General features: G+C 40.5%; 1 protein-coding gene across 1 annotated transcript in view; it reads right to left on the reverse strand.

The window, feature by feature from the left end:
* Positions 1 to 2,553: 2,553 nt before the first annotated feature.
* The window catches only part of LOC146796631 (cytochrome P450 2K1-like), an 84,467-nt gene continuing 73,135 nt past the window's right edge, over positions 2,554 to 13,885 (reverse strand). The window contains exons 8-9 of the mRNA XM_085629298.1: positions 6,596 to 6,737; positions 2,554 to 4,110 (exon numbers count right to left, since the gene is read on the reverse strand). Coding sequence (XP_085485424.1) covers positions 3,914 to 4,110; positions 6,596 to 6,737 — 339 coding nt within the window. The 3' untranslated portion in view covers positions 2,554 to 3,913. The remainder of the gene's footprint in view (positions 4,111 to 6,595; positions 6,738 to 13,885) is intronic.

Genomic DNA, 13,885 nt, shown 5'->3' on the forward strand with positions numbered 1-13,885 from the left:
GCTGTTGTGCTGGTCCTCCTGGAAGTTCCATTCCTTCTCCATTGCCTCCTGGAATTATCCTCCTGATCCTTTGCTGTTCTTCTTTTGGAGTTCTTCTGATTATCTTGTACTTTGGATGTTTTTCTGTTCCTGACTTTTCCTCTAGATTGAAGCCTCGACTTGCAGAAATCAGTTTTTAGCACATTCTATACAGTTGTGCTGATGCATGGTGGCTTAAGGAAGGCATTGCCCATATCCTGGATTGGCACACCAATGACACCGTGTGTGACACTACTGGTACTGCGGCTGTTATTCAAAAGCAGAGACAATAACTTATCTCACTGCTTTCAGAAAATGAATGTTTACTGCATGCTTTTACCAATAGAACTAATATACAAGCAACCATTTGGGGTTTGCCCCTTTTTTCAGGAGATCCAAATAAATTAAAATAATTTTTAGATAATCTTACTGTGTACTTTGACTTACAACCTGATAGTGTTCAACAGATCGGGGATAAGGTTGGTTATTTGAATTATGCAAAGGATGTACAAAATTGTGTAATTTTTTCATAAAATTTCTCAAAGTTTGTGAAGATTTAGTTGAAATATGTATTGTTTTTTTTCTCGAACATTTGCATATAGCATGAAGATCACTTTTGCTACCATGCTAAATCTCCTGGTGGAAACTTTTTTCAGAAAGTTTGCATACAAGGAAATTTGTACATTTTGGAATAAATTGTGCCTGAAAAACAACACATGTTCAGAAAGTGTGAGACCTAATGAAGCATTATTTTCATTGGACAGATCAAGGAGATATGTGCACCACCAGGGCCAATGCCCAAACAAAGTACAGATTTTGAGAAATAGAATGAGCAGTTTTCATGAATATACAATAGTCCTCATATTTCACATAATACACCACATGAGAGTGATTGAGGATGTGCATGATGCAGAGCAGTATTTCAAATACTGCATGACCTGGAGGATTAACCCAAAATTAAGTAGTTGTCAAAATCTTTCTTCTTCAAATGTGATCACTTTATATCATGCAGTGCCATAGCCAGAAGATCTAAAAGAGTGTGCTACTGAAGAAATAAAATAGGAACAAACTATTTTAAAGAAATCCATTTTACTGTCACAATCAATTCTAAGTCTACTAATTTTACAAATATAAACAAGCATTAATTATGCTAAATCCAAGAATACAGTTTGCATCTGACAAAAAAATTAAACAGTTCTAGCCTCAGCCTGTTTACTGACTCTAATTGTGACCATTTCTTTAGAAAATTTAAAACAGATATTTTTTTGTCCTAATGACCTTGTTCCTTGTAAGTGCACACACATGATTTATGGCATAAAATAGTCAACAGGTTTCCTCTAGCTAAGATCATCTTGCTTTTAATGTACAATTAAATTATTGTTACATGATGTACACATTTTAAAAGCAATCTGAGATGTTTACAAGGAGGCGGGCTCCCATGCCTAGGATCAGAGTTGATCATGTAGACAGTAAGGCTGGTGCTTTGAAGGTAGAGCCCTCTGCAGGAGGGTAGCAGAGGTACATCCAGATATCAATGAAATGCAAAGATGTGTGGGAGCACACTAATGGATTCTCATGAGTCCACAGCAAGCCATTAATATATTCAACAAGTTCCATTAAACCAGGAAGAAGATTTCAAGTTTTAAACACATTGTTAAGAGTTGAACCCTTCCACTGCTATTGGCTGGAAAAAAGGACTGGATAAATGAGACACACATGAAATAGGGCCAATTAGCAACTGTGTAATAAATATGATGGGCCCGATTCACAGAATTAACTTAAGACGAAATCCTAAACTTACTACTTTTGGTATTCACAGAATGCACTTACTACTTTTGGTATTCACAGAATGCACTTACTACTTTTGGTATTCACAGAATGGATTTACGACTACTAACTTTACGTACGCACTCGGGCCGGAAATTCCGGCCCGGGGGCGGAGCTTCCGACATGGAGGTGTGGATTATGGCCGGTGGCGGAGATTTAGCCATTGCTGAAATCTCCACCTCCGGGCCGGAAGCTCCGCCTCCGGGCCGGAAACTCCGCCCCAGGGCCGGAATTTCCGGCCCGAGTGCGGACGTAAAGTTAGTAGTCGTAAATCCATTCTGTGAATACCAAAAGTAGTAAGTGCATTCAGTGAATACCAAAAGTAGTAAGTGCATTCTGTGAATACCAGAAGTAGTAAGTTCTTTTCATCTTTGCCCCTTCCCTGGAGCACAGCCTTGGTACATACTTTAACTGCTCACTTTTGGGAACTAACTTTTTCTTTTGGGCTAAGTGCTCCATGTGAGTGTGTGTATTTTTTCAGTGTCTATCCCTCATATGCTTTCCCTCCCGTCAAATATCCGCTCCGCGCTCAGTGTTGCTCTTGCCCTACATTTCTGCTCGCTGTCTCCCTCGTGTGGTTCAACCCTGCCAAATGCCCCCATGCTCTATGTTGCTTTCTCCCCCTTGTGCTGCTTTTTCCCTCCACACTGCCTTACTTTTATTTTATCGCCCTTCCACTCCCCACTGCTTCCTCCACTATATCCCCACTCGCTCCTCCATTCGCCCATTCTGCTACAGCCCTCCTTTTCACATATTTCTATTTTTGTGTATGTCCAGGCAGTAAAGTGCTGCTGGCCCATTTGCCTTAAAAAACACAAGTGCCTTCGCAGTACTTAAATTTCATTTTTTTAAATGTATTTATTTATTGAGTCATCTCATTTTGGGAAATAAAAAAAATGGTGCCCATTTCATGCGCAGGTCCACGCAAGTGAGGTGATGTGTATGCGTGCTTAAGTGATGAAGCATGAAAGTGCCTATGAAACACCATGGTCAGCATCAGCCTCGGTCACGTTTGTAAAAACAAATGTTGCCCATCATTGACAAACAGTGTTGGCACAGCTAATGGGTCCAAAAGGCAAGATATATACGGTCAAGTAACACTCTGTCTTTATTTTTGTTCTTTTGTAAAGAGTCCACTTCTTCTTTAAACACATGCCAACACTGCTTGAGAATCCCATCGAAAATGCATTCAAGTTCATTTATTTATTCAGATTTAACCAGTAACAATAGATATCAATCGAAATGGGATTATGAGCAATGGGCGAACATTGCATGCCTGACCTCAGGACTTTTCAAAAGGTGAATTGTGTGGGAGACAGACACAGCTGCAAATGGTAAACACATGAAAGAATTGACAAAATAACTCTGATTCTGCAAGTTATTCCCCATTCTCATTGGTAAGCGCCTGGTACTCTTGAAACACAGAAGCGCTGATATCTCTCAGATCATTACTTGCGGATGCAGTGGTACCCGTGCTATATTCCATCTTTACTTATAATTAGGGCTCCCGGTTTTATGGTATTTTTTTTTTTTAACATTTCCTTCTGGATTTATCCATATTTACTTTTTGGCCATCTTATTGGGATTTATCCATATTTATTTTGTGTTTTGAGAATAAATGGGGCAGTTAGATGGTATATTTCCACATTCATTTAACTGATAAACATGCGCCCATACTTTGATGCCTGTCGCGTTTTAGCAAATTAGGCAGCCAAATATAGCAAAACACTACACCTTCAGGTAAATACAGCATTATACTACAACTATATGTTAACATATGTCTGTATTTATGGAAATGTCATCCTGTGTTTTTTAACTTCTGATGCTCTCTGCTCAGCTGTTGTCCTGGAATTCATGAAAGACAGCGTGGAGAGTCACACACATGAAGCACATCTTGTTTTCTGTCTGGTATTTATCTGTAAAAATCTGTAAAAACAGAAAACTGGGAGCCTTACTTATAATCAAAGCATCAGATGCACATTTTTCATATGCATGGAAATTAGAAGCCACCCCACCCCTACAAGCACGGTTTATTCAGAGACTGTGTGTCTGCTGTATTCACTCTGGTCTAGACTGTTCGTTCTCGAGGCACAGCACAGACCCCGTGAGGCTTTGGGGCCAAAGTAAAGCCAACCTCCTCGGTCAGGTCAAGCTCCGCCTCTGTCACTCCAGGTGGTGGGTGGAACGTGAACTTCTGAAGTAAACCCGCAAAGAAGAGAAACAGCTCCATCTTGGCCAGGCTTTCACCCACACAAGCTCTCCGCCCTGCAAAATGGAAAAAATCAGTTTTTGTGCAGTAAGGTAAAGTATTGTAGTTAAAGAAAAGCTGCATGCAGGTGGTGTGCGTATTTTAATAGTCTAACCTGCTCCCTTATCTTCAGGGATTTAGATTTTTTCATGTCCCTGATAGTTTGCAGACTACCCCTTCTCCTCTTCAGCTCTCCAAATATGAGAGTGAAAATTTGATTTCTGCAACATTTGCTTAAAATTTCAGTAAAATATAGGGTAACCTACATCCCAAATGACCTAGGCAAGAACACGATTAAACAGTAAGGGACCGATTCACAAAGGTAAATTTACACTTTGTGTAAGTTTACTTTTTTTTGGTATCTGCAAACTAGGAGTTAATAGTTCACAACAGTGGAGACTCCGCAGTAGGGGACGTAGAACTCCACACATAAAAATATAGGGCAGGTCTATCCTTTTACATGTGGAGTACTACGCCCCAACAGGGGAGTCTCTGTAGTCATAACAGTACTTGTAGTCTGTAAACCTACACAAAAGTGTCAATTTACCTTTGTGAATCTGGCCCTGAATTGTTAAAGTGTCACTTATAGGGCCGGCTCTAGGGCTGGTGGTGCCAGGTGTGATATTCTTTGTAGGCACTCCCTTCCATGACCTGCTTCTCCACGGATTCCTTCACTACTACAATCCAGAGGTGACCCTCACCTCTCCATAGCCCCTCTCTCACATTTACTTAATTTCTTTTACATCACCTTTCATCCCATGTAGGTTATCAGAGTGTTTTACATCACACAGAGGTATTATACTGAGACAATGAATCATACAAGTGCATAAAGAAACATATAGGAAATTCTATATAGGACAATGAGTGTTACAAGGTGTAGGAGTCACATAGCAGCCATAATAATAAGTATTTTTTGTTAAGAGTATCTGGTCTGGAGAAACACAAAGTCAGGACTGAAAATGTAACAACTGCCTGTCTGGGATGGTCTGCACTAATAAGAATGTATTACTACCCAAAGGATTCTTTTTTAACAACCAGTTATTAATTTGTAAAAAAATAAAATAATAAGTGCCAGGGCTCTCGTAAGGAGGCTACTGCAGCGAGCACCACACATTGCCCCTTCTACATTAGAAGGACTATAAAACAAGATAGGATCTCTGTGACAAAAACAGTAACCCACTAGGCGTTCTATATAAAATACAAATCTTTGGTCTGCATGCTACACGTTGTGCTTTGCAACAGGCACATAAACCCTCTATGCTGCTTTATGATGAGTTAAAACTGGTCTAGACAAAACTCAGCTGTCTACAGCAACTACATTAGTCACCAGAGTTTATATCCTGTAATTTGTGGCAGGAACGACTACATTTGAAAAGAAATAAACAGACTTCAAGTCTAAAAAATGTATAGTGTAGTTCTATTGTAAAGCGGTCTTTTGCCCTTGGGCTTAGTTCATAGTTGCGTGTCCACTTAGTAGGCTTCGAGACTGGTTGCTCTTGTACTACAGGGACCTCAGTATGGGATAATCAACGCTGAAATAATTTACTTAGTGTAGTACTTAATTTGTAAAATAAAATAAGTGCCAGGGCCCTAATCAGGAGGCTACTGCAGCTTGTACAACCCATTGCCCCTACCAGTGAGGCCAGTGATAGTACCAACAAAACTACTAACCTCACACTTCTTCAAGTGTGACAGTTCACACCTTCCAGGCCCCCAAAGCTATAAGAATGGCTGGGTCAGCTGGTAATAGTTTTTTATGTATATTGAATTAATAAACAACTGTTGTTGTGATCATCTCTAAATTAGGCAAACAACGGCACCATGTGGCAGACTGTCATAAGTACCAGTGCTGACAATCAAGTGCCGGTGCTGAGCACCAGAAATGACTGCCTCAAATTAACCACTGACTTAGAGGAACTTCTTATTGTTTAAGCTAGAAATTACCTGCTACAACCTAGGCAGCTGTCTAGGCTTGGTTCGCTCTAGAACAACCCCATTACGTTTTTGCCACAAGCATGCTATAGGTTTCCAAATAACTATGAGTGAGTTACACTCTCATTTAGAACTGTTCAAATTTGTATTATGTGAACAACATTTAGCAAAGTTCTTGAATACTGGCCTTTGTAACCTTTTTCTCCTGTCTCTTCTGCTAGATTTCTCCGAAGTGTTGTCTTTCAGGTACTTTGTATGTATGTGTATAACTTGCTAAGTTTTGCCTCAATTACGAGAGAAAGATTTACAAAGTCACACTTGCATAAGAAAAAGAAAAGCATGTATACAGCAGTGTCCAAGGGTTTCCAGCAACATTTCTCAAAAGCAGATTTTTTAAAATTAAAATAGAAATCATGTAATATTAAAAGCACAATGAAAGACACATTTTTTGCGAATGTACTATCTTTTAGAGCTTAGCGACTTTCACATATTTTCATGCTTTTTGCAGAAAAATGTGCAAAGAAGGTGAAAAAAAGAAACTTTGCTGCTGCACACATGTATTGTCATTACCTATGGAAAATGGCATAAAAGCATCCTTCTTCACAAATCGGCCATTGGCATCGAGGAAGTGTTGGGGGTTGAACTCGTAGGGGGTCGCCCACTGGGTCTTGTCTTGGAGCACAGAGATCAGCAGGGGCATCACTTCTGTTCCCTAACAAAAGAACATAGCGTTAGTAACCTTAGAAGAATCCACCTGCAGTAAGACTCATGTCCTTCTTCAGGTGTCATGGATGCTGGAACTTTACTTCCCCTGGTGACCCACATCCCCGTCTTGTTATTTGACTGTCTTCGACAATGTTAAACAAGATTCAAATATCAATTCAGTTTAGTGACGTTCATTGTGAAAAAGGACCACTGAGACAAGTTGGAAAAGGAAATGCTTGAGTAAGTCTATATTTAGGACACTTATATAGTGCAAACATAGCTACAAATCAATGGTATGCTGTACAAGGTGAAGGATGATACAGAATACTATTGCGCAGGAGGGTATAAGAAGACACGCAGGATAGGAAGTGGTGCCAATACCAATATGAGTTTGCTATATGTGAACACATTTCTATGGAACAAGACAAATATATTATATACTGAAAATGTACACACATGCATAAATATGTACAGAGTGGTGGCAGAAAGTGACTTCCTTGAGTTGTCCTCTCACTCTGTGTCTTCAGGACACCACAGGGGCAATTCACAAAAAAGTAGTAATTCTTCACCAGCAAAAGTAATCCTACAAATGGGTGCAGATTTAATACTTTTTATTATGCACAGCAGTACATCCACTCAGTTGAGTCTGAGTAGATTCCAGGGTCTGGCATAGCTCTAAAAGTCCCTGCTTCAGTAAAGCCATGATAATCTGAGGGCCTGATTCTCAAAGGTAAACATACACTTTTGTTTAAGGTCCCTAAATTTTGTGTTCATAAACTATGATTTTAATTTTACTAATAGTATATTTACGACTATGGAGACTCCACACATAGAAAGATAGCCCTGCCCTTAACAGCATGGAGCATCTGATGTCGCTCTATATTTCAGAGCTGTACTGCATGCATCTTGTGCACTACCTTGTATAATTACGTAATTCCAATGAGCCTATTATCAGAAGTGATGGAGTACCTCACAAGTATAAATTATGTGTGTTTCGCACAGAGATTTTGGCTGATGAAAGCAGCCACAATCTCCATCTGAAATGCCAGAGGAAACCATGCAGGAATCATCATGAAACACAGACTTCAACGTTATTCCCCAAAACTTAGAATTCCTGTTAATTCCACACCGCAGGACTATGACACCTGTTAATGTTACAGTGATTTCAATGTGAGAACAACAATAGAGATTACTCCATGCCACTTGTAATTAGGCAATATGAGCTTGTTTAAAATGGACAGATGGTCTGCCTTTTAGATAAGTGTTGTTGCAGAATGGCATCATGCTCTCATGACTTGGACCCATCTGGCAACTTCATCTGTAGTTCTCCCTATATTCCTACTCTGGTTTCAATCTTTTGAAATTCATACTTTCATGTATAACCAATTTTAGGATTTGAGGCACATCCTGCCGTATCCTCCTTGTTTAAGCTTATTTATTTATTTGTTTGATCGGATCAGAGACCCCTCAGCATTAAAACAATTTTAAATATACATTATGATGTCCAGCATTCTACAAAATCTAGTGTTAATCCTGAATACTGTCAAGGTGAGGATCTGCAAGCACCTGCTCCCTAGTAAAGGTTGGTGGCCCCTATGAGTCGGAAACAGCAGGGATTATGGTTTCACAAATAAGATACAATTCATAATACAAGTTTTCCCTGTTTGAATGTGCCCAAAATATAAAGCCTCCCTAATCTAATTTCAAGCCTTTACTGTAATCTAAGCCCACACATCACATGTCTTTTCCAAGTCAGAAATATGTATTCTAGGATCCACTTAGCACTCTTAGAGCCCTGAGCTGGCAGCAGTGGTATGAAAAATTCCAACTCCGCCCTCTTCTCAGTGGTTTGCCAGATTTGTTTTTACACACCTCTGTGTGGGATGGTGGGGGAGTGGACCAGCTGACGCGCTTCCACCACTCTGGTGCTCTTCGCCATGGATTTCTTCATTCTTTATTCGAAGTAATTTTATCTCGATAACATGGTTTCTATCAAGAAAGGTTGATTTATTGCATTCACTAGTATGTTTGACATTGTTCCCTGATTCACAAGAAACATCTCTCTTGAGTACATTTGGAGCATCAGGAAACATCCAAGATTTACAACAGCTGCCACATTTTTTAAAGGCTTTTCAGTGGGACATATTTGGAGATGGCTAAAAGGCCTTTGAGATGCTCATAGGAAAATGGAATTCACAGATATTTGTTCAGGTGCAACTTGGTGATGCTGCGGACATCATTGTCTTTATTCTGGTGCAAGTCCTTGTGAATGTGGCTTGAGATGGGTGAGACATATTGGAGCTCCTCACAGGCATCTACAGAAGACATATTTGTCAATCAAGCTGATTTCCTCCATTTCTAACAGAATAATGACAAGTACAAAAGAAAGTCTGAGATTTGCTTCTTCCATTTTATCCTAATAAAATGTACGTCCAATTCAAATGTCTTAGAGAATGATTTTTCACCTCATTTAAAGGGAAAGTTTTCGGGAACTCTTGATCTCCCCCTTTTCCTTGTTAGTGACCTGAATTTCAATATTTATCTATTACACCCTTACATTTGGACTATTTCTGAAAGGAACTCATTTTATCAACTTGGGAATTCCGAAAATCTGAGTAGATCGTCCGGGATTTAAAATACAGAGAATAAGCAAACATTATTGGAGTGGACCGGCTGGATGGGAGAATTATCATTAGATATTTCATTAACTCTCTCCTTCCACAGTTGGCATTCTCAAACAAAGTGCTGCAAGTTCATTACTCTAAGAGTGTTTTGGGCCCCGTAAAGTGTAAATATTTAATTACTTTTGAGTTGAGAGAGGGTTGTGGGAGTATTCCGGGAATCCCCAAGTTAGTTATGAATAGCGCTCCTCCACAATCACCTCTGGGTGGTGCTGATGATGTTTGTGCTGACGATATAGCTAGACTGTTGAAACAGCATCTTCTCTTGTCTTCCACATAAGCTCATTCACAGGTTACAAAGGCTTCAGAATTAGGCTACTGGTTTTTGCTTGATCCCAAGTAAGGGCCCGGTTAAGAGTTTGAAGGTGTGGGAGCAGGGTGGTGGCGTGGTGGCCCGCTCCCACAATGCCGAACTCGTAAACAGGGCCGCCATCTGCCCACCATATTGTGAGTATTTTCATGGTCTGGCAGGCGGGAGGTGTGGCAGTTCCACGGCAGTGGAGTAAAAAGGCACAAATGTGAGCCTTATTGCTGTACGGCCATGGTATCCCCACAGGCCCTCAGTGTCATGTACTGAAATTGCATCAGTGGTTCCCTGTATATGAAATGAGGATCATGTCTTTGCTCCATTTACAAAGCATTATGTGCCAATGGTCCAGTATACCTGCAAAAGCAAACATCTCATTACATGGCACATCTAATTATTTAAGAACCCTCGAGTCACATCCAGCCATGAGGTAGAACCCCGGGGGCCCAGGGTCCCATACTGTTCAGTGCTCTGAATCCATGCACAACAGCAAAGACCTCGGCTTGCATTTCAGGAAAGACTTGAATACAGACCTGTTGCCCACTGCTTATATCTGAACCTTCATGTATTGTGTGCACTGATTGAGGAATGGCAAATTGAGCCCCCCTTCACTAAATGAACTCTAACATTTACCCTGATGCCACAGAATATGCCCTGTGACACATCTTCAGTGCTCTGATATCAATGGCAAGCGGGCTACAGAACCCTTCGTAAATGAACAGAATGACAAAGCAAGACTGTCACTAAATAACTTCACATGCCACTTCCACGGGCATTGGCAGACATATCTTTGCCAAATGCATCCTTCTTTTAAATGCCTCTCTCCATTGGCAATCAAAAGAAATGCCTATAAGAGCTGATTATTTTTCTGATTATGCCAGAGCTGCTCATGTTTTCCAATTGATTTCCTAATTAAGTCAGTCCTCTTTTGAGAAACTATTTTAATTGCCTCTTTTCTCAATAATCAGTGACAGCTGAGTTCATCCAGACACTTTAAGGGAAACATACAATGAAGAATACCTTACCACAACATTTGTTCCAATGGCAGAGATTCGGTATAATAATTTGGTTTTTAATCCACCAACCAGCAACTTCAACCAACACGAATGCTCATGCCACTTAAATAATGGTCAATTCCATCACCTCAATACAAAGGCACATTGCAATTGACTCTGTCGCCAAAACCAGTTTGAGCAAAAACAGTCTCCCACAATTCAACACAGCAATTCTGGAAAGCTATCCTGCCCACATTATCGATAGAGTTAGTAGAAACAGGGCATCATATATAAACTGTGCCTTAACAAGCATTCACAAAGTCAATAGGTTTGGTTTTGCCCACCTGTCTTTTGGGTTAGTGAATGCTTGCTTTGTTTTGTCATGGTTTTTGGAAAACATTTTAGTTGGGGAAGCTGCTGGGCTCTCCATAATTTAAAAAAATGGCTAAAAGCAAAGTTATTGTTTGATATCATGGAACACAATATGATGTCCAAGGCACTGGAGGGAATTAGTCTGTGCGTGGTTGTGCTCCTCGTGAAATGGCACAGTGAAGTTAAGAAGTGGCTAAAGCAGGCTGATCCACTGCCCCATGCTGCTGTATTCTGTAGCGGGTGGAATGAAAATATGAATGACACAATCACAGACCTATGGATGAATGTACTTTTGGTAAAATCAAAAAGCCTTCTCTAATTACAGATGTAAAAATGAAGAAAAAAATCACACAATGCCCATGTTCTCCCTTCAGTGATCCATAACTTCACTCTCCAGCATGAAGATCCTTCTGTGGCAGAGACTAACTGACCACAAGCACAATTTCATAAAGGGACCTCCGGGAACTCCACCTCCTGGTTGGCTCTCTATATAACATCACTGCCACTACCCTCATCAACTACTTAGCTAGCATGCGCCTTCCTGATAGTGTCAATTGACAAAGTCACTTCCATGACTCTAACTTTGGAAAGGCAATCCAGTATTGGTCCTGTCTCAACTCTACAGAGGCAATGACATGCTTTTTGCCATCTCTGACAACACCTGAAAGCACGGAAAAAGTGACCTCTGTGTAGCCACGCGCTCAGATCAAGGGACTAAACTGAGTGTGTACAGATCAAACACACACTTCTGAAACTCCACTTCATTCCAATTCTCATCACACTCAAGTTCTGCACCTCATTCAAAGTACTAAGCACTAACATGCTCACATATCTGATAGATAAGATCAATGTTTCTTCTGAACAGCACAGCACATGCAGCAATAATATCATCCAGCCAGCGACCAAGAAGTAAAAAAAGTAGATGACGAGCTAATAGGTTTTCTTCTACTAATCTTCCATCTCCCAGAAGTCACAGACCTTCAAGTCGCATCACTCCTTCAGCTTTCGGAAGAACTGAAGACACTCAACTTCAAGGAGCTCCCCATTCACAAGTAACTACAGCTTACGAATGCTGAATTTACAGTGACTGTACTTCCTCAGTTTTTAGAAGGAACTAATAATAACTCTTCAAGAAGCACGTCTGCAAGTAACTACAGTTAATGCCCCCATATGGATGCTTTGTGAAGGTGGCATCTGCCAAGTCCCTCACCTATGTTTGAAGGAACTATGGCTGTCCCTCTCACCATTCTACTGACCCATTGCCCTAATACTCACAACAAATCTACTCACTCTCTTTATTCAGTCTGTTCCTAATCCGCCATTCCATAACTTAGTGTTTCACAAGAATTAGGCACTTTGCCTTCTAGCTCACCCGATCCTATATTTAATTTGTTTCTCGAGGAGAAAAATATCTTAAATAGCCTATAAGGATTCTTTGATGGAATTTAAAGATGGATATTATTTATAAAGCTTATCTCTCCAACTTTAATCTTTCTTATTTTTTTAATCTTTGACTGATATCAATAGAAATCAGAGGGCCCACATCCCACCTTATGTCACCAACAAATTGCTACAATAGATTCACTACATTTAACCCAGAATGAGGGCACTCACTTTAAAGTTTCCATGCATGAATCCCACAGAACAGTTTAGCAAATTGGTTCACCTCTAAGAACAACTATAACAAATGTACTCTTGAGGGGATAAATCAAACCCTTCCAGAATAAAGTTTGTTAGATGCCTATTAATTGCAGCACACCAGGAAATAATCCTCAAAATGAAATCAATTAAATAACTAACCATCCACTACAACATACCTTAATAACTTAGGCAAGAGGGGGAGAAAACAGCTGTGGTAGGCATGAGGATTGAAAGGCAAGACATCTGAAAAGCAGTGGCCAATGTCCCCGTACAACAATCATACTCTGATGGCCTCTTCCAAAGACCCTTGATTCAGTGTCACAACAAGTCATGACCACTGAGCTGAACCACAGGTTCTAACAGGTTCTGACAACAAGAGTCAGTTAGACAGGTGATGTCTGAAAGAAAGGGAAAATAATACTCAAATCAGTTGTGTGGCAAACAACTCAAGGTTACTGCCACCCCTCCTGGCTACTCGTTAATCAGGCTGGACCACACTGGGAACAGAGGCGGAGGCCTAGCAATTATCTATAAAGTCAACTTCAAGGTCAGATTTGACACCCTACCCCACCCTGGTTGTGAAACCCTGACCTTCAAAATGGGTCTAACAAATCACTACTCCTCAATGGGGCCTTGATTTATAGACCCCCTGGCCCTAGAAACCTCTTTCTAGATATGGACAAGTACCCATGGGCCATTAAAGCCAATTCCTCTGACTTCACTATTCTTGTTGATTTCAATTTTCACCTGGTGAATAAGGAGGATCCGGATACCCAGGATCTTATAGCCTCCTTTTCTCTTTTAGGTTTATCACAACTAGTTTGCGGTCCCACGCATTCTGGTGGCAACAACCTGGATGGCATTTTCTCGGATTGACGTATTATTCAGGTTCCTCCTTCTCTACCGTTAACCCGGTCAGAACTTAAGGTAGTGATGTTCCAACTGAACTTAGTGGGCCACAGTTTGGAAGAGCCCATGAGTTTGCCTAGTTTTAGTTATCTACCTTGGCACTTGATTTTGGAAGGTCTACTTACGAGGGCCCTGACTGAATCTATCATACCAGTATCTCCCAATCTGGATCAAGCAACTGATGATTATCATCAATGGATTAGTGATTCCATTAACAGTCTAGCTCCGGCTAAATGAGCAATCCACAGGC

Source organism: Triturus cristatus, chromosome 10 (assembly GCF_964204655.1).
Source record: "Triturus cristatus chromosome 10, aTriCri1.1, whole genome shotgun sequence".
NCBI classification, from domain to species: Eukaryota; Metazoa; Chordata; class Amphibia; order Caudata; family Salamandridae; genus Triturus; species Triturus cristatus.